Genomic DNA, 19629 nt, shown 5'->3' with positions numbered 1-19629 from the left:
GTTTCGTTTTGAATCTGCGACTTATTTGAACAAGGGCATTGACCTTTTTTTTATTGTAAACAAGAAATGTGTGTTAAAATTGGAATTATTGATTTTTTATTGATCTAGTGTGGTCATACATGTATACTTGCTTCACATTTTAATTCTGTGCGAACTGATTTCTGGGTTAACCTCTGCGTTCCAATTTGGAAAACAGCTCGTAACACAACCTATCCCAAGAAACTATCCCAAAAGACGTAAATATAGTTCCGGATATATCTCCCTCTAGCAACTCATTATTATGTGTTATTATGTATTATAATATGGGGCTTAACACATAATATCTACCTTTTTAGCTTCAACTTACCGACAACCCAAGCATAGTAGACACCATTCTGCTCCAGAGACAGAATTTCAAACTTCATGAATGTGTCCTTCCCGACATTTTGCAGGTCCACAATGTTGAAAATACCTTGTCGTTCATCGTCAGTGATGGAGCCTCTTTCAGTCTGCAAACATATCATCAACATAAGGTCTTTCGATGGAACTCAAATCTTAAATTACGCCTGCCACAGAAAAGGTTATAATAGATACGTATACGTAGAATTTTCTATGAGGGTCATCTATACTCACAAACTGTCCACATCTAAAGTTGCCAGCCTCCGTGTTGTTGGACAGGCCCACGTAGTACATCATCATGCCGATCTTGGATCCGAACCCGTCCCAAGGTACATCTACGGAAGTGTTAGTATTGACAAATTCCTTCATGTCGATGAAACCAGCTGAAACACAAGGTGATGAGATGTGTTCAGGAAGTGGTCTTCACTATCATGGATCGGTACATTATATATTGTTACACAGCAGCAGCAAACAGGAGACAAATGCTAGCAGATGGTACATCTCAAGGTGTCTTTGTTAGTCGTGTTTGTATACGTCCTGACTAAGATTTGACAGAGTGTTACCAGTAAGAACCATATGATACTCTTGCTCTGTAATGTCTGTTTTTTCTCCATATATTAATCTACATATTTCTACAAGTCCTGGAAAAGTGAAGGTCTCACCGGAGACTCCTCCATCAAAGCCAATAGAGAAGCCATTGGACGTGACGTCAGTCCTAGACCCGGAGCGGCTGTGTGCTCTCACAGTGAAGTAATACATTGCCGTGATGGGGGTGAGGTCAAGGTCGTAAAAGGTCACAGTCTTGTTGAGGCCAACGTTGACAAACGGTACAACGTTGTCACGTGTTTTGGGGAAACGGCGGTCAGTTCCAACAGCAACCTCGTAGAAAGCGACTTCCTGGTTGGAAGATTTCTCTTTGTCCTCATCTACAACGAAAAAGTGAAAACGCCCTTTATTTCGAGAACACAAGCAAATACATTTGAATCTTTGAGCATACGGCTTTGTTTTAAATAATCTGAATGTTCTTTAATTCTTTTCATATTTTCTTCTTGAGTTCCTAGATGAGTTACAGGAAGACTATCCTTATCTCATCATTTGTATGGAGATATGGAAATATAATATTGCAAAAACATTATCTAACCAGCTTTTATTCCAGTTGACACGTCGTCAGCATTGCCATCACTGCCAAACTTATCCCAGTTGGCGCTGACTTTACTTTTAGTTCGGAAGAACTCAAGGTCAAATCCCACGACATCTCCATCATTGACCTGTCCAGGCACCAGGGGGTCATCCTCGATGGTGATGCCGTTCGACCTGATGGTGTAGGTGTAGTCCATGGCGTTGGTCACACGTAGGTACTGGTAGTAGCGTTCCATGTTTTTCAGGCTCAGCTGGTCGTTGTCGCCATGAGTTCTTCCTGGAATTGAAGAACAATTGATGAGATTCAGCTGCTTAACCAAGTAAATTATATTTTAGTTTTGTGTATCTCCTTTGTCCCAATCTGAAAACATCACAATCATTAGAAGGGTATAGGCTCCTTATTAGTTCCGTCAACAGAAAAGTTCACTAATGGAGAACAGATTTATTTATTTTTATAGCTGAGTTCAGTAATAAAACTGTGTTCAATCCAATTATTAGCTCTAAGGTTCTCGAAATACATATGTACAAATGCCTCCAGTATTGAATACACGTGATCATTGTCAGCTGCTGTCACAACACCCACCTTCTGTATTGAAGTACTCCTGGACCCTCAGACCGTCAGCCCTTTGTATTGCCCACGCATACTTGACCACTGGACACGGGTCACCTGACACGTCCCACTTGGCCCCCATTCGGGACAGACTTGTCTGGAAATCACTGTAGAGAAACAAGGTCAACTACAAATTAGATACCGACTCATCTTTTTATAAGAAGATGATGATATTACCTGACACTGGGCGTTTTGTCAGCTGTGTATCTTGTGGGTCTGAGTTGTTGGTGTCATGCTTTGAGACAGATATTCCTGAAGCTGTGTTCACAGACAATACTCACAGGTCTCCATCGTGACTGTCGCCATCCCAGATTCCAACATGAGTGAGCGGCTCCAAGCCCTGACTGAGGTAGGACATGTAGATACCGTTAGACGTGGATATTGTGCTGAGGCCAGCTCCATTGGTAGCTTTTACTGTCACAAATATCTGTAATTTGAAATTCATCATTGGATGCGTTGTGTGTTCCTAGTAAATCCAAACTTAGATTCCCCTGTGATGCTTATTATGGAAGTGATGGCCAGAATAACACATTACCCATCTTGTGGGCATGACACAAACTACATATACAACTCAGGGAAATCTCTGTCAAGAGTCAAGGGTCAAGAGTTATCTCACCTGTCTCACTCCCTTCAGTATCAGGCCCGTGACTGACAGGTATCTCTTTGTAACGTCATCAGTCTCAAAAAAAACCCTTAGCTGGCCCCCTCCAGGTGAAGTGCCAACAGCTATCTCGTATCTGGAGAAGCCAAAACGTCAAAATGAGAAGCACAACAAAGCTTTATATAGATAAAATTGAAGAGAAGATGTTACTCTTGTACTTTGATGAAGTCTTATCATACAGGAAGTGCTCAGATGTACATGTATCGGTGCAAAGTGGCTATCAGTTTACTTTATGCTTTCTTCCTGCATCACTGAAATACTGCGGGTTCAGAACATATTAAATGACTGTCATCAAGACGTACTTGACTATCTCCGTCTCGTCATCAGCGAAGGTCTGCCAGGCCACGTTGACAGTGGACAGAGACTCCTGGCACACCGCGTCTATAGCCAGGCAGTCTGTGGACATACAGTTGTGAAGGCTGTAGTAATGTAACACATAGTGTACACGGTTGTAATGTAACACAGTGTAGGATGTAGCAATGTAACACAGTGTAGGATGTAGTAATGTAACATGTAGTGAAGGATGTAGTAATGTTACACATAGTTTAGGATGTAGTAATGTAACACATAGTGTAGGATGTATCAATGTAACACATAGTGAAGGATGTAGTAATTTAACACATAGTGTAGGATGTAGCAATGTAACACATAGTGTAGGATGTAGCAATGTATCACATAGTGTAGGATGTAGTCATGTAACACATAGTGAAGGATGTAGCAATGTAACACATAGTGTAGGATGTAGCAATGTAACACATAGTGAAAGATGTAGTAATGTTACACATAGTGTAGGATGTAGCAATGTAACACACAGTGTAGGATGTAGCAATGTAACACATAGTGTAGGATGTAGTCATGTAACACATAGTGAAGGATGTAGTAATGTAACACATAGTGTAGGATGTAGCAGTGTAACACATAGTGAAAGATGTAGTAATGTAACACATAGTGTAGGATGTAGCAATGTAACACATAGTGAAGGATGTAGTAATGTTACACATAGTGTAGGATGTAGTCATGTAACACATAGTGAAGGATGTAGTAATGTTGCACATAGTGTAGGATGTAGTTATGTTTCACATAACAGAATACAACTGATTGCGAAACGGTGAATAGTAAGTATTTACTTAGGATGTTATAAATAAGTCAAATAACTTCTTTAAACTATAATCGGTTCAAGACATGAGCAAAGCATCGAAACATGTTCATCGGGAAAACGACATATATCCCCTTGCCCAAAAAGGGCGACCTTTCTGATCTTTTGTTGGCTTTTTTATAGATCAAGACCCGTGAACATCCGGGGTAGAATAGTTCTACAGCAAGCATGGGCATGCTTGTCGTAAGATGCGACTAACTGGATCGGGTGGTCAGGCTCGCTGACTTGGTTAATGCATGTCATCGATCCCAATTGCATGGATTGATGCTCATGATATTAATCACTGGATTGTCTGGTCCAGACTCTATCATTTACAGATAGCCGTCATATAGCTGGAATATTTCTGAGTGCGGCGTTAAACAGCAAACCAACCAACCAACCATTCATAGATCCAAGTAACTTGTCAAAGATAAACCGGTCAACGGAACCCAATCTTTGCTTTCTGATCCATGTCCACAGTTACTCTGTATGGGCCGTCATGCTACAATGTATATTTATGTAGAAAAATGTAAGTGACATAATGGTGGCGCCCACCTTCCTGTGTGTCACACTTGTAGGTGTTGAGTTTCTCGGTGATGATCTCGTCGGTGACGTTGATGATGTAGACAGACTTCAACTCAACCACAGTGCCCGGCGATGGGGGTGTGGTGTCCACGTTGATGGCGTTGGAGATGCTAGATGACGTCATTCCCACTTGGTTGATGGCCTTGACCTTGGCGTAGTATCTCTGACCATGTGTCACCTTATCAGCTAAGCCTAAGTATGAAAACGTTGCCAATTTATTACAAGCCGTTATATTTTTCATTTTTATTATCATTACAATGTCGTTATACATTGTGTCCAACAAAAATCTAGAATGGTAATGACAATAGTTTTATAATGGTTGAAACCCGAAGAAGTTTGAAATAACGAGCCAGTTTTACACACAGATTCAGTTATCCTTCTGTACCTGAGACTAGATGTTTGGCAGCATTTCCCGGCAGTTTGACAGGTGCTACGACGTCCTCCAGCCCCTCATGGGAGCCTACAGCAAACTCAAACTCTACAACCTGACTCTCGGCATCGTAGAACCCTGTCCATGTGCACTCCACGGCAGATCTCGGCTGTATTTACATAAACAATGTAAATATTTTAAACAATTTCTTCCTCATATCTTACCAGAACATAATAATGGAAACAGATGAACATTAAATCATCATGGTGACTGCATAATACACAATGAAAATTACTACCATAACACGCTTTTATCCTAAGGCTGTCAAATCAAGTCCGTGTTATACAATGTTAGAAACACCTCCTGGTGTCGTATAGTGAAACTGTTAAATTTGTTATTTGCAGAGCACTGGCGATGGATGTGATTGTGTGACAGTTGACAGGTGCACATGGCACCATTCTAATTATAAAATGGCTGCCTGTAAATAATCGAGCCTAAAACAGTCAGCCAAATACTGAGCTTGACCGCTTGATCCCTATATAAGTCTGTTTTCAGGACAAGCATGAAGAACAGGAGTCTGACCAGGATTTCCGGATTGACTTATAGGTAATACCTGAATGAAGCTTGGACATGTCAACACCCCCTCTGTTGGGGAGGAGGTGTCCACCACAAGATAAGGGGAGATAATGCTAGCAGACAACCCCAGTTCATTTTCGGCTGTCAGAGTCAGAATGTTTGGTTTTCCTGAAACATATATTTGATACAAATATTCCAAATTCATGCCAGCTCTGCACTGAACACGTACACAATAAAACACAACATTTGACAGAGACAAGATCTGTTTTCTGTATAAAAGTTCGAGGAGACTATTGGTGTCAGCATAATCGAAGTTAATGTCAGGCTTATTTCATAGTTTGCAGTTAATCTTGTATTTGTTATTAACGCTACCAATAATTCTTACTGTATTAGCGAGAAAATCGATCAGTACGTTTAAGGCCTTCTAGCAAAATAGATTAACAGTCTTGACCATCTTATAATTAGTTCATGTAATATTACCAAGCGCGAGATGTTCATATTTAATTCATTGTTTTATTCTTCATCACTGCCAGTTCTTACCATCAGTTGTGGGTTTGATGCCAGTGGGTAAAGCCCCCTCGCCGGTCAGCAGGATCTCCACGTCAGTCCGGGGCTGGACATCCTCCCCGTGGGGGTAGGTCCCCACAGAGTAGTACATCTTCTTGACTGGACTCTCACTGTCTGCAGCCCTCCAGGAGGAGGAGATGGAGTCCACCTCAGTCTGGTACAGTGTCGTGGTAGGGGTTAGTCTGCTCTGGTTGTTCTCAGAACCATAGCTGCGGGGTAAACATGAACAATCTTTAGTTGACAGTACATAGCGTTTGAGACCAGGTTGCCCTGGTTGTTCCCAGAACCATACCTGAGAGGGAAACACGATCAATGTTTAGTTACTTGTGCATGTGCCTTTTAGTTGTAAACTGTTTGGGTCAGTCTGCTCTGATTTTCTCAGAATCATCGCTGCTAGTCAAACAAGAACAATGATTTGTTAACTAGACATTGTTGTGGTCAGTCCGCTATGGTAGTTCTGAGCCTTAAAATGTAGTTACGAGTGAACAATGAACCATGTTTTGCTGACGTATGTTTTTGTTTGGTCAGATTTCTTTGCTTGTTCTCATAACCATAGTTCACAATAATTAGATAATCCACATTTCATAAACAATGTTTAGTTTTGGCTACCTGTGTATCAAGTAGTTGGATAAGAAACAAGCCTGCTAATTACATTCGGTCAGGTAGCAGAGTATTCATTAAACTTCTTTTTCTTCTTGATTTCAATCAAGCACACTTTAAAAACGACATATTTGGTGAGCACACATTACTACTTAACCAAATATCAGTATCATAATTAATGAGAGAGTTATTTCGCAACTATCGTTTTGTTGTCTCTTAACGTATTTGGACACGGTGTTGGGAATCCACAAGGGAAAAGTCTGAATAATGATTTGTATATGTGTCTACCTTTCGATGTGGATTTCAGGAGGCGTAATATCAACAGTAAATCCATCTGACGTAGATTCCAGGATGTTGCCTGCGTTGGTGATGCCGCGGACTGTGGTGTAGTATGTCCTGCCGGATGACAGCGGTAGAACAGCCTGGCCAAACCCCATGCTGGCGATACCTGCAAAATATGTTGTTATATATCGTAACAGGGAATTCTCGACAAAAAATTAAAATAAATCAAAACAGATTCATTAGCACGTGTATTGTCCAAACATCTAACGATGCGCAATCATGTTTTTTCATCTCTTGTCATGTTGATGGTAAAGGGTACTGTAAGGCGTCGAACGACGTCTGTACAGAATGCACGTGTACAATGTCTGGATTATATTTGGAGGATAAGAATTCAAACCCTTTTGTTTGTCTGCAAATATGTTTAACCCACCATTTCCAGGAACATTGGTCTCTGATTCTTCATGTATGAGACCCGCCATGATGAACGGTTGCACCTCCTCGCCACCAGGTGTCGTGCCTACCGCCCAGTCATAGTACGTCAGACCGTGCTCGTGGCTCTCAAACCCAGCAAACTGTACCGTCACAACTCCCGTGTCTTTCTGGTAGTCAATGTCGCTACCGATGCCCATGAAGTTGGCTCTCTCGGTTGAGTCGGCGCCGTCGATGACAATACCTTGGGATAGAGATTCATTTGAGTGTTTATGTATGAGAAAATGCAAAGATATCATACATATGTTAATCTTTTATTCTTTCTCCAATCGACAGTAGCGGCGATGACGTTAACGATAATGACGACGACAACGACGAAGCCGATGACAAATGTACACAAATCAAGATGTATACCTGCCTTGTCCTGGTCAACCACCAGGATGGGGTTTGATGTGATGACGTCACTGGTCAGATCGGCTCCATTGCTCGCCTTCACAGACACATAGTAAAATGGGGTCATCGTGTCAAGGTCGGTCACGGTCAAGGTCAACTCGTCCATGTATTTGTCTCTGTCAGAACCAAAGTCCTTCCAGTTTAGGATATCAGTTCCGCCTGAAAAATAGTTCAGAATATACAACCAAATATAATTGCACTAATTTGTGTGAGGTGAGGTGAGGTGAGGTGTGGTGAGGTGAAATGGAATAACGTCATGTTCAAGATTAGTTCATTTATATAGCAACGTGCATGCACGTGTATGTGCTTGTACTACGCTGATCTTTATAGTCCTAGCCTACCGAGAAACAAAGCGACAGTTTTAATGTGGATACTCCATTCAGACACAGTATATTGTATACTGTCTTAGCCAGTTCTCGTTTTATTCCCTTAAATCCGAGCTTCAGGCAGGGAAACCACCAGTACCATCTCTTAACGTATTTTGGTATGAAGCGACCGGGGGATCGAACCACCGACCTTTTACTCTGGGAGCAGTTTATATCAACTACACCACAGAGTTTCTTTAAGAATATTAGAATTTGGTTCTAACATAATTGGTTCTGATGTCTTCAACATCAGTTCTAGAAAAACTAAAAAGGGTAAAAGTCAGGACAACATTGTGTTCCTCATATTTGGGGAATACAAACCTTGAGCGGTTCCAATGGCCACCATGTACGACTTGATGCCACTCTCACTGTCCATGGCAAACCAGGTGGCCTTGATACCGCTAGGGTCAGACTGGATAATGTAGCCGTCTATAAACTCTTCTTCATTGCCAGAGAAAATGCCAACGTAGACCCATTTCATCTGCAACGAATGAGGTTGATGAAAATCCCATGAAATGCTCAATAATACAGTTAAGAAATAGAAGTATTATCTGAACCCCCGTCGGTTACCTCTGAATACCTAACACAAGCCCCATTGGGACCGAGGTCAGAATAAGAACCCAGCTTGTCGTTAGAGCCAGCTGAAGAAGATCACGTGATGTCATAATCCCTGACGGCGTGGTACATCACTCATTATATCGTCAACTTGTTAATCTGGCCTAGTGGCGGTGCTAAATCTGATATATTGCCGACTGTGACGTAAAACGTCAAACTCGTAAAATAAATTCAAATAACTTCAGCAAACTAACACATTTGTTTGAACTTCACGAACATCTAACTAATTTGTGAAGAGACATCAGCTCTCATGAATGTTACAGGTTCCTTGGCCACACTACCGAGAGTTGCGTCCCTTGATAGTGTTAAAATCGGCTTTTGGTTTGTTTGTTTGATGTTTTATTTAGCATTATTCCAGCTTTATGAAGGTGGTCTGTAAATGATCGAATCTAGACCAGACTTTCCGGTGAATGATATCGAGGGCATCGATCCACGCAATAAGGATACGATGACATGCATCAAACAAGTCAGCGAGCCTGACCACCCAATCCCGTTCGTCGCCTCTTTCGACAGGCATGGGTTGCAGAAGAACCATTCTAACCCGGATAGTCACGGGTCATCTGTTTATACGTAGATTATGGTGTTGGTGTAATTGTGATGTATATCAAGTTGAGACCATTTAAATTGGACAAGTACTAAGTAATGGTACTGTCCGAGCAAAACGTCTACACATTTAAGATTGGATACTTTCGTATATGGGTTATATTTCTTACCTGAGGTGGAGTATTATCAACAAGCACACCGTTTGTGTCGTAGATGGCGACGGCCCCGGCTCTGTTGACGGCCCCGACTCTCACACTGTACTGGGCGCCTGGTCGGAGACTCAAGCCAGACTTCATGACACTGGTGCTGCCTGGGTCGCTGGTGATCTCCCAACCTTCTGAGCCTGTTTCAGGGGGAAATATTCACTTCAGGATGCTTCCAAGCATGTATACTACACAACATGTGGCAGCGATAATCATATCTATTCAGGTATACTCTTGACATATTATGGTATTCAATTTTGTGTAAAACGGAAAGATACATAAAATGTATAAAAATACCCCCAAAATTTTAAGTTGAGTGGTATATGATTCTGTATTAGGAATTTTCGCGTTCCAAAACGAGTGAATGAGTTGTATCTTACAGTCACGTTGGGATTAGTGCAACTTGAAAAATTAAGAAAGAAGGCATGGGTAATATAAATTCCTTGTTGGAATGTGCTTCCCTTAGCTGCGCCAAGATTCGCTGGTCGTAGGTTTGAATACCAGATAGTATGCTCGTCAACACCATACCCATGCTTATGTGTCACATGGGCTGTCTCCAGCATTAAGATTTCGTACCGTGATATTAATACTTGAGAATTGTTCCAGCGGAATCAGGAACTTACTTATTGGTCTTGGAGACATCATTATGATATTGATGTAAATATTCTGAACTTGTGCCACTCTTTGTTCAGCTGTTGAAGGTATTCCCTAAAAATATTGTATACAGTTATGTAACAAGATCACTTACCCGGGTAGATCTGATGTTTTGACCCATGGTAAAGCTCATACACCTGGTATTTGTAATGGTCCAACCCAGATTCGTCATCTTTAAACTGGAAGTTGGCTTCCACAGTTGTGCTAGATAGCTGCAATTAAATCATGAAAAATGTGTAGTTAATTTAAAATGGGTGGGTTCAGTTCAGTTAAATTTAAGCCCCTTAAAAGCCGCACTATCCCAAGTGGCAGATAACATGAGTTTACAAAAGGACGAAACATTTTGTGCATTCATATCTCTATTCAAATAAAATGAAAATGAGTTTATAGACACGAACACCAACGAAAGAATCCTTCCTGGTGTTTGCGAATATGTATGTCGAGGTGTCAGTATACAAGCAGAGCCCGGAAAACACCCAGTGACCCCTTGCGGTTTAAGAAGTTCCCCCCATACGAAATATATACTTAAACCAACAAGACATTGTTAAACGATTCTACAGTTTCCCCCATTTGTCAACTGTAAAACGTCTTCCCCTGAACATTTCATTTATTCAACCATGAATTTGGAATTTATTCGATTCTGATGGGTCAATCAGAGGCTATTAAATCAAAATAAACCCCCTCTGATTTAAACAGCTGGTTTGACGGCCGCATCGCCGCGGAAGCTAATATTCATAGAATAGTACTATTTTCAGTCAATGTCGGTAGGCATATTTAAATAATTATATCTACATTTACAGGTTACAAAATACACAGATGCGGGTATTACAATATTCAAAGGATGTGTGGCAATACATTTCATGCAGAAAACACGATAGAAATCTACAAAGGGAATGTATTTACGTTTTGGAGACAATAGAGAGCTTGGAATTTGGTGCTTTTCTATATACGACTGTGACGTCACATCTTTTGCGTCACAATGCGCGATATGACGTCATAATGTTGACGTGCGATGTAGAGTGAAAGCCATGCAAAACTTGCTTTGTTTTCTTTAGGGGTGCACACCACATGTTAGCTTACCAAGTTGCCGTGCTTTCAATGCCTGTTCGAGTGAAGTATTACCGTTTAAAAAACTGCTTGAGTATATACAGCGTCATATTTTGTTCGGTGATTCCGTAATTAAGATCGATAACCCACTCAAAACACTGGACTCAACCCATGCCACTTCACTCAGTATATTTGCTAACTCCAAAGTCATGGTAGAAAACACAGCATGTTTATCCCCTAATTAGTTACAGCTCATTATTTGTTCAAATCAAAGTCTCAGTAAACTAAAACATTCCTTTTCAAATAGATGGCATGATAGCGATAAATTTGTCTTCAATTTGTTTTTTTCACATTCTTCACGGTTTTATTGTTACCGTATTCTGATAAAGCATAATTCATTTACTTTTCAGAACAAATATGATGCTAGACATCTAGCAGATGTGTACACACGAACTATTCTTAATGGATGATGTAAACATCTTAGTGGATAAACCCATGTTAATGTATGGGATGACGTTCTTGCTGAGGAGAGCTGAGGTAGGGGATACACACATACATGTACTATAAATGCCAATGTGTAGTGTACATAACACGGGGTATAGAAGACAAATTTGTTTTGATGCTGGAAAAGTTGATGCAAATATAATTGATCCTAAACCAGTCATGTGACGAATATCGGAGACAAAACAATTTATAATAATCGCAATATCCTTATAATGTGACGAACAGACAAAACAAAATGTGAGACCATGTGGTTATCAGCCCAATAATAGTGGAGACAGCATATGACATCCAATGAATGCACTGTGATTAGGGTTACATATTACCCATTTCGATCACTGAATATTTGTTCTGTTCATGTCAATTATAAATCCAGACCATATCATTTGTGTCAAACATAATGAAAGGTAGATATATTTATAACGCCTAGTCATTGGAACAGTAAATGGCTTGCATAAAGCATGATGTTTGATTTTTCATTTTCACTCCACAGCCTCACCTGGAACTCCGCATCTTTGTTCTGTTCACGTCCATCACCTAGGAACACCATCCTGGGCGGAGTGAGATCCACTACAAACCCATCTGTTGTCTGTTCTACAGTCCCCAGGGCGTTGTTGATGGTTTTCAGCGTCGTCTTGACAACATCCTGATGGTTCAGGTGGAAGTTGTGCCACTCGATCTGGCTGACGTCTTTGTCCAGAGTCTTCCAGTCCTTTACTACCTCAAAGTCTGACGACAACCCTCTAGAATAGATAAACGTACAGTGCGTGGTGAATGTAGGGAACTAAGGAAGGATAAGATATATCGATGAATAACTTCTTTATTACAATTAGGAGCAACGTTTCAGTGTAGGATCTAACACCATCTTCAAGCAAATGTTAAAAGCCGAAACGTTGCTCCTCATTGTAATAAAGAAGTTGTTCATCGATATATCTTATCCTCACTTAGTACTCCAACTTATAAATGCCTCTCAAAGAAGTCGGTAGGGAACGTTTAAACACAGCAGAGAGATGCCATAACATAATCGCTGTATCTGAGTATCATACTGTGGTGGGATATTCCAAGAGTTGAATACATGTACATTGTGTTCCAACAATCCTTCGGTCTCTTTTCAAGTTACCTGATCCAGATTATCGACTCATAGATATGAAGGAATGACTTTGTGGTCATATATTAATAGACGTTCCCCAAATATCCCGCTGAAGACTATGTAAGCATAAATATGTTCCTCAAGATATTATTTCATAATATAAATAATAAATAGAGGTTATCACGCGAGTGTGTTTCGGGATGGTAAATATCCTGCATTAGGAATAAACATTGTATTTAGCGAGCCTTGGCGACAAAACGAAACAAGGTAACAATTCAAACATATTTCGGCCAAATCCAACTATTTTATTTGTGGAGAAGGTTTCAAGCCGCAGAGGTCTAAAAGCACAGATATGGCTACTGATCCCGCTTGGCTAGGCCTCGTGCCCTCGCAAAATTGTATCGAAATTTATATCTCCAAAGTTGCCAAAACTTTTAAAATGCCTTAGCTACGTCACAGTTAGACACTGATTTTCAGCATATTAGATTGTTCTTTTGATAATGATGGCAATTATCCCTTTAGTTTATCCACATTCCCGATGGTTAATTCTGACTCGATCGCCGAATGACGAGGGCGACGCCATGTTTGTTTATAAACACTGAAAGTAGTCCCTACTTGAACTTTGATATTTGCATCTCTATCCGCATATGAACCCAACGGATATCGTTTTTATCCGTTGGCTTTACCCTGCCGAGAAACCTACCCGTTATATGATAAATGTTTTTCTTCACTTAAGTATACGCTGCATATATGAAATCCTGCTCTTTCATGTTACAATAGTGCCATAATTACGAATAATATTATTCAGCACTAACATCATACACATTTATAAATTGCATTTCATAAGAACATGTTTGAGTCACTGTAGCATTATATATAGCAAATGTTTCCTCAGTGATTTACTGCCCTCTTACTTTGCTCTGAGTATCTGTACTGCATATTCTCTGATGGCTGACTCGGGGTCACTGTGGTTCCTCCACTGGGTTCCTACTGTGGCAACGTTGGTACTGAACTCAACGTCGTCAAAGCCGTTCCGTATACCGTCAACAGCTTCACCCAGCACCGGTGGAGTCAGGTCCACGATCACTGGAATAGTGACATTATTCCAATGAAATCACAGTGTGTTGGTTTGATGGGGGTGGGGTTGGGGAGTGAAGGGGTTGGGGTGGGGAGTAATGAAGGCGGGGTGGAGATGGGTATTGGTGAGCATGGGGATGGGGGTGGGGAGTGAAGAGGATAGGGGTGGGGAGTGGTGGTAGTTGTAGTCCAAGACCCAAGGTCATATATGAGTCATACTTTGATGCAGAGCAGAATACGGTGCTTACTATTTTTGGGATGAAATTAAACTTTACATTCTGTCCATGTATCTGATAATCTCCATTACAGCTCCTACTCAACATTGCTTGTAGATAGACTTTATCCACAAATATATCCACAAGTATGTAGAATGTCAATTCAACAATATGTGTACGAGGAGAAATGTGTCATACATTATGATCAGATAGTGTTGATGTATCTGTATATTTATTTAGTTTAGTTACCTCAATCTGACATTGTATTACCTCCAGCAGACATTGTATTATCTCCATCTGACACTGCATAACCTCAATCTGATATTGTACTACCTCTAGAAGACATTGTATTACCTCCATCTGACATTGTATTGCCCCCATCTGACATTGTATTACCTCCATCTGACATTGTATTGCCTCCATCTGACATTGTATTACCTCAAGCAGACATTGCATTACCTCAATCTGACATTGTATTAGCTCCAGCAGACATTGTATTACCTCCATCTGACATTGTATTACCTCCAGCAGACATTGCATAACCTTAATCTGACATTGCATTACCTCCATCTGACATTGTATTACCTTCATCCGACATTGTATTACCTCTAGCAGACATTGTATTACCTCCAGCAGACAACGTATTACTTCTAGCAGACATTGCATAACCTCCATCTGACATTGCATTACCTCCATCTGACATTGTATTACCTCCCTCTGACGTTGTATTACCTTCACCTGACATTGTATTACCCCCTTCTGACATTGTATTACGTCAAGAGACATTGCAAAACCTTAACCTGACATTGTATTACCTCCAGCATATATTGTATTACCCCCATCTGACATTGCATTACCTCCATCTGACATTGTATTACCTCCAGCAGACATTGTATTACCTCAGGAGACATTGCAAAACCTTAATCTGACATTGAATTACCTCCATCTGACATTGTATTACCTCCATCTGACATTGTTTTACCTCCATCAGACATTGCCGATACGTAAAGCTGTTTGTGACCAGCGTTGAATGCGGTGATATAGAAGCTGTAGGCCTTGCCGTGTTCGAGCCTCTTGTCAGGGTCAAGCTGGACACAGGTCTCGTGTGTCTTGTGGTCAAGGCTGACCGGCTCGGAGATCGTTGTGTTTGTGTCATCAAGAACCGACAACTCGTAGTGGGAAATACCAGACTCGGGATCATAAAACCCAAACCAGTTTGCACAAATCTGGAATAAAAAGATCAGATTATAAAATCAGACCATTATTAAAGGGAAAAAAAGTTTTGGGCATAATGCATTTTGTGCAACTTTATCGGTTACTGGAGGCTGTGTATCAATTAAAATGGAATATTAACACCTAGCTATCAACTATTTACAAAGAACGTGTTTGTGAAGTAAAAATCTACCTTGTCAGCATCCTTGGTAAAGTTGAGGTCAAGTCTGAAGACGGGTCCATCATAAACAATGCCTGGTTCAGGGGGTGATGTGTCGACTATGATCGGATGGTCGGAAACGCTCACTTTCATCAAATCAACTTAAACACACAATTAATAATGGATTTCTTTAGAATGTGATATTTACAAAACGTTTGAGGTTGTTTTTATGACACCACGATAAGAAATTGATCTTCAGCAACCTATCCTTCGAATAAAAGGAGACTGGTGAGGATCGGGACGTCAGATCTTATATGTTGCATGAACCCCTGCGACGTGGGTCGGAGGAGATATCACTGACAGCGGAGTTAAACAATAAACAAACAAATTGTTGTTGGTGTCTATACATCGAGATGCTGACAAGTTTTGCAAAAGAACCTTTAACCAACCTCACTGATGGCATATCATCTGTATACAACGTGACGTGATGCAGGTAATGATTTTATTCCACAATGAAACGTCGTTATTCCGGACGGTGCCATTTCTATTGAAATATCAGGATGAATGTGGTTATTTTTAATAAAGAGATCAACGTTTGTAACAGCAATATTTTTATTATGATCAAGTCTTTAAGTTCCTTGATGTCATCACAATATAAGATATCATAACAATATAGGGTCTCAAGCGTGTATAATGCCTTTGGCTTTAATCCAGACATGAGTTACACCTGGGATCATGATCTGGCGGGTGATATCGCCATCACTGTGTAGGAACCTGTTATTATAACTCAACATTTTTGATGACTCTTACCTTAATCCACCCATGACTTTCACTCGGGATCTGGAACAGGCGGCGACGTATCCATCACCTTAAAAACACCTTTTATATGACTCACCATTGTTGATCACCCTGACTTTAATCCAGACAGGAGTTCCACCTGGGATCTGGAACTGACGGGTGATGTAGCCTTCACTGTGCGAAGATCTCTGCCAGTCCATGTGATGACAGTCACGTGTGGTCTGTCCCAGACACAAGTCCACTTCTTTGATGTCTGAATCTGGGTCACTGTGAATGGATGAACTAAATTGTAATACTTGTCACTAAATATTTAAAGGGAGGTAATGTTGATGTTCCAATATGAATGGGTTTTATTATTTATTTATTTTACGTAGCAATACAGCATTTGAAACACAACAAATTATTACCTGGCATTATACTGTGCATTGATGAAGAAGGTTTCTTCGGCGTAGGAGATGTTATAGATTTCATGTAGGAGGGGGGGCGAGTTGTCTATTCCAAGGGGCGTGGTGTGGCAGATTGTTGTCCCCAGCGGACCTCCATAGCTAACCTTGTTCAAGGCACGGAGTGTGATATAGTATTTCCCATCTGAAACAAAACCAAAATCATCTCTGAAGCCATCCCTAATGATCTGAAAAAATATCAACCATGTTCAATATTATTGCACTTACAGAGCGATAAGAGCATTGAACATCGCCATCGAGCTACGCCACACAATCACCTCGTCTTTTAAGTGATTATTGAGGGCTTATTAACTGCGCAACTCATATCAGTATATACATCCATTATTTTTGTAAGGTTGGACGATCTTCTTGTGAGAGGCCAATCCTAAGTGATATTTTAGGTCATTGCGTTGTCATATTTTTAAAAGCCTCACACTTGTGTTTTACCTGGGAGGGGGTCGTAAGGAGCTGGTATTGGGGAAATGAGGCCAGTGTTGGTCCACTCTGATTCGTCAAACAGGTGCCTGTGAGGGTCATGATGAGGGTGGATCAGCTCCTCACAGATTTGTCTCCCCACGGTCCAGGAGTAGCCAAGGATGCCAGTCTCTTTATCCATGATGCCGTCCCAGTTAGCTGAAACAGGGACACGTCGTCATAGCATTGGACGTGATGCTTTCGAAATGATATCAAGTGGAAATAGTGTTTAAATGAAATGGTATACGCCACTGAAGCATAATGCAAAACCGTTAAACAAAAACTATTCCAACTCAGTTTGGTATAACCCATAAAATCTACAGTCACAGAAGTGTTTATATATGAGAAGATCGTTAGCATTGAACTTTGCCTAGTTTATAAAAAATTTGAAATTATATTAGAAATTATTTATAGTGAATACCAAATGTATTCAAATAAATCTGGCCTCAAAACACTTACACCCCTTTTTAAAAAGACAATACATACAAAATTATGGATAATGAACTAAGAACATAACGATACATGGATATAAGTAGTATTTTCGGGACAAGTTAAAATATTTCAACATAACGGTTTAATTCGTATTCCCGAAATAAATTTCACATAGTTGAAATTCCTTTTAAAAACTATAATATTTCACCGACCTGATACGTATCTGTTTGCTCTGGTGTACAAGAGATCGGCGAGGGGTGTGTCTCCATTGAAAAGGGTTTTTGACCCAGTGCCGTCATGAATTATCCTGAAAACACAACGATTACATTTAGAAGTAATTTCACGTCCCAGGTAAGAACTCAAGTTCACATGACCCACGTACAAAGGTGGCTCCGTGATCTGAGAAATCTGTGATCTTTACATATTCTTCCGAGAAAAGAAAACTGAAATAGGTTCTAAAAGCAACCTTGAACCTATCACCACACCAGGAGATGTTCCAGTTTCCACAGATTGGTTCAAGTTACGTGCTTCAGAAGCGGCAGGGGATGTTGATAGGCACGTGCATAAGGTTATATGCCTTGTTCCAGTTTCCATAGATTGGTTCGTTACGTGCTTCAGAAGCGGCAGGGGATGTTGATAGGCACAGGCATAAGGTTATATGCCTTGTTCCAGTTTCCACAGATTGGTTCAAGTTACGTGCTTCAGAAGCGGCAGGGGATGTTGATAGGCACGTGCATAAGGTTAAATGCCTTGTACCAGTTTTCACTGATTGTTTTAAGTTACGTGCTTCAGAAGCACCGAGAGATGTTGATAGGCATGTGCAGAAGGTTATAAGCCAGTTTCAACTGATTGTTTTAAGTTAAGTACTTCAGAAGTTTTTTTTATAAATATAAGACATGTAGATGAATACAAGGTAAACCTAATTGTTCATTTCACATCATCACAAGAATAGAAACATAAGTTTACTTTTGTTTTCTTCGGGTTTTGTCACAAATTCTGACCAATAAACCCTGTCTTGAATATAGTAACGTTTATGAAAAACTGTCTCTCACCTGTGGTTCTTTATCTGACTGTTAACACCTCGACACCTGACTTCCCAGTCCGGTCTGTCATCTGGAACCACACTCTCACACGAGGTCACCTCCAGTACATCCAGACTCACATTAGCCAGTGGACCTGAAACAGAAATGGTATCGATCGTTTTTTTTGAAAACGCATCACAAAATCTTATTCAGGTGTTAACGTTATTCTTTCAAGTCATCAAGTACAAAAAATAGCTGAAAGTAGAACAAGAACATCTTTGTATTCAGTGAGCAATGTATTTTCCCAAGTAATTAACTATAAGGAAAACACGACTCATTTAACAATTTCTCGCTCATATAAATCACATGTTCAAACAAGGTGACCTAAGGAGATTGACATTTGTCACGTTTTTGATAGTTTGGTAACCCCATGGCCTATTCTGACAGGCCAGTGACACAATAACATAACATTGCGTTAATGAATCATTATCAAATAGTGATTATACCAGGTGTTCGCGAAAATGAGAGCGTATCCTGCCCACTGATAGCACTCGTCCCAAACACAAGTATTTTCTTCACCTGAAAACTCTGTGGTCAATCCTCACAGATCAAGGATATACAATATACTATCATACAAAAGATCAAGGTCAAGTAACATCTTACCTGGCTCGGGAGGTGTGACATCCACCACAACACCCTTGCTATGGAGGATGGACTCGAACTGAAGGTCGTTGATGAGGTGGATGTTGAAGTAGTACATGACACCATGACGTAGAGACAGATCCTTGTAGATGAACTCGTGGGCAAGACCAACTCCAAGTCTCTCAAAGTGAGCATACTGATCAGACTTCAAGGATAAACATGATATTTGGTTACCATATATTACATAATGCATACATAAAAAAACCGTCACGAACCATTTGTGTTAATTAAATGTAAAATCAATGCAATAATTGCAGAATATTAAAGGAGCTTCAGATTTCCCTTATATT

General features: G+C 40.4%; 1 protein-coding gene across 1 annotated transcript in view; it reads right to left on the bottom strand.

Annotated features, from left to right (window-relative positions):
• Positions 1–19629, bottom strand: part of LOC124137709 — a 94992-nt gene that overhangs the window by 40997 nt on the left and 34366 nt on the right. The window contains exons 43-70 of the mRNA XM_048402720.1: positions 19301–19484; positions 18668–18791; positions 17828–17922; positions 17157–17342; positions 16674–16854; positions 16364–16533; positions 15502–15629; positions 15079–15322; positions 13719–13890; positions 12214–12457; positions 10261–10378; positions 9480–9652; positions 8473–8632; positions 7748–7945; positions 7335–7577; positions 6911–7070; positions 5996–6231; positions 5493–5623; positions 4895–5048; positions 4480–4701; positions 3092–3185; positions 2745–2865; positions 2410–2555; positions 2102–2235; positions 1520–1795; positions 1041–1304; positions 613–761; positions 347–488 (exon numbers count right to left, since the gene is read on the bottom strand). Coding sequence (XP_048258677.1) covers positions 347–488; positions 613–761; positions 1041–1304; positions 1520–1795; positions 2102–2235; positions 2410–2555; positions 2745–2865; positions 3092–3185; positions 4480–4701; positions 4895–5048; positions 5493–5623; positions 5996–6231; positions 6911–7070; positions 7335–7577; positions 7748–7945; positions 8473–8632; positions 9480–9652; positions 10261–10378; positions 12214–12457; positions 13719–13890; positions 15079–15322; positions 15502–15629; positions 16364–16533; positions 16674–16854; positions 17157–17342; positions 17828–17922; positions 18668–18791; positions 19301–19484 — 4849 coding nt within the window. The remainder of the gene's footprint in view (positions 1–346; positions 489–612; positions 762–1040; positions 1305–1519; positions 1796–2101; positions 2236–2409; positions 2556–2744; positions 2866–3091; positions 3186–4479; positions 4702–4894; positions 5049–5492; positions 5624–5995; positions 6232–6910; positions 7071–7334; positions 7578–7747; positions 7946–8472; positions 8633–9479; positions 9653–10260; positions 10379–12213; positions 12458–13718; positions 13891–15078; positions 15323–15501; positions 15630–16363; positions 16534–16673; positions 16855–17156; positions 17343–17827; positions 17923–18667; positions 18792–19300; positions 19485–19629) is intronic.

This window comes from Haliotis rufescens, unplaced genomic scaffold (assembly GCF_023055435.1).
Source record: "Haliotis rufescens isolate VD_foot unplaced genomic scaffold, xgHalRufe1.0.p SCAF_29, whole genome shotgun sequence".
NCBI classification, from domain to species: domain Eukaryota; kingdom Metazoa; phylum Mollusca; class Gastropoda; order Lepetellida; family Haliotidae; genus Haliotis; species Haliotis rufescens.
The sequence above is the reverse complement of the archived record's forward strand: the minus strand, read 5'-3'. Positions and strand labels throughout refer to the sequence as shown.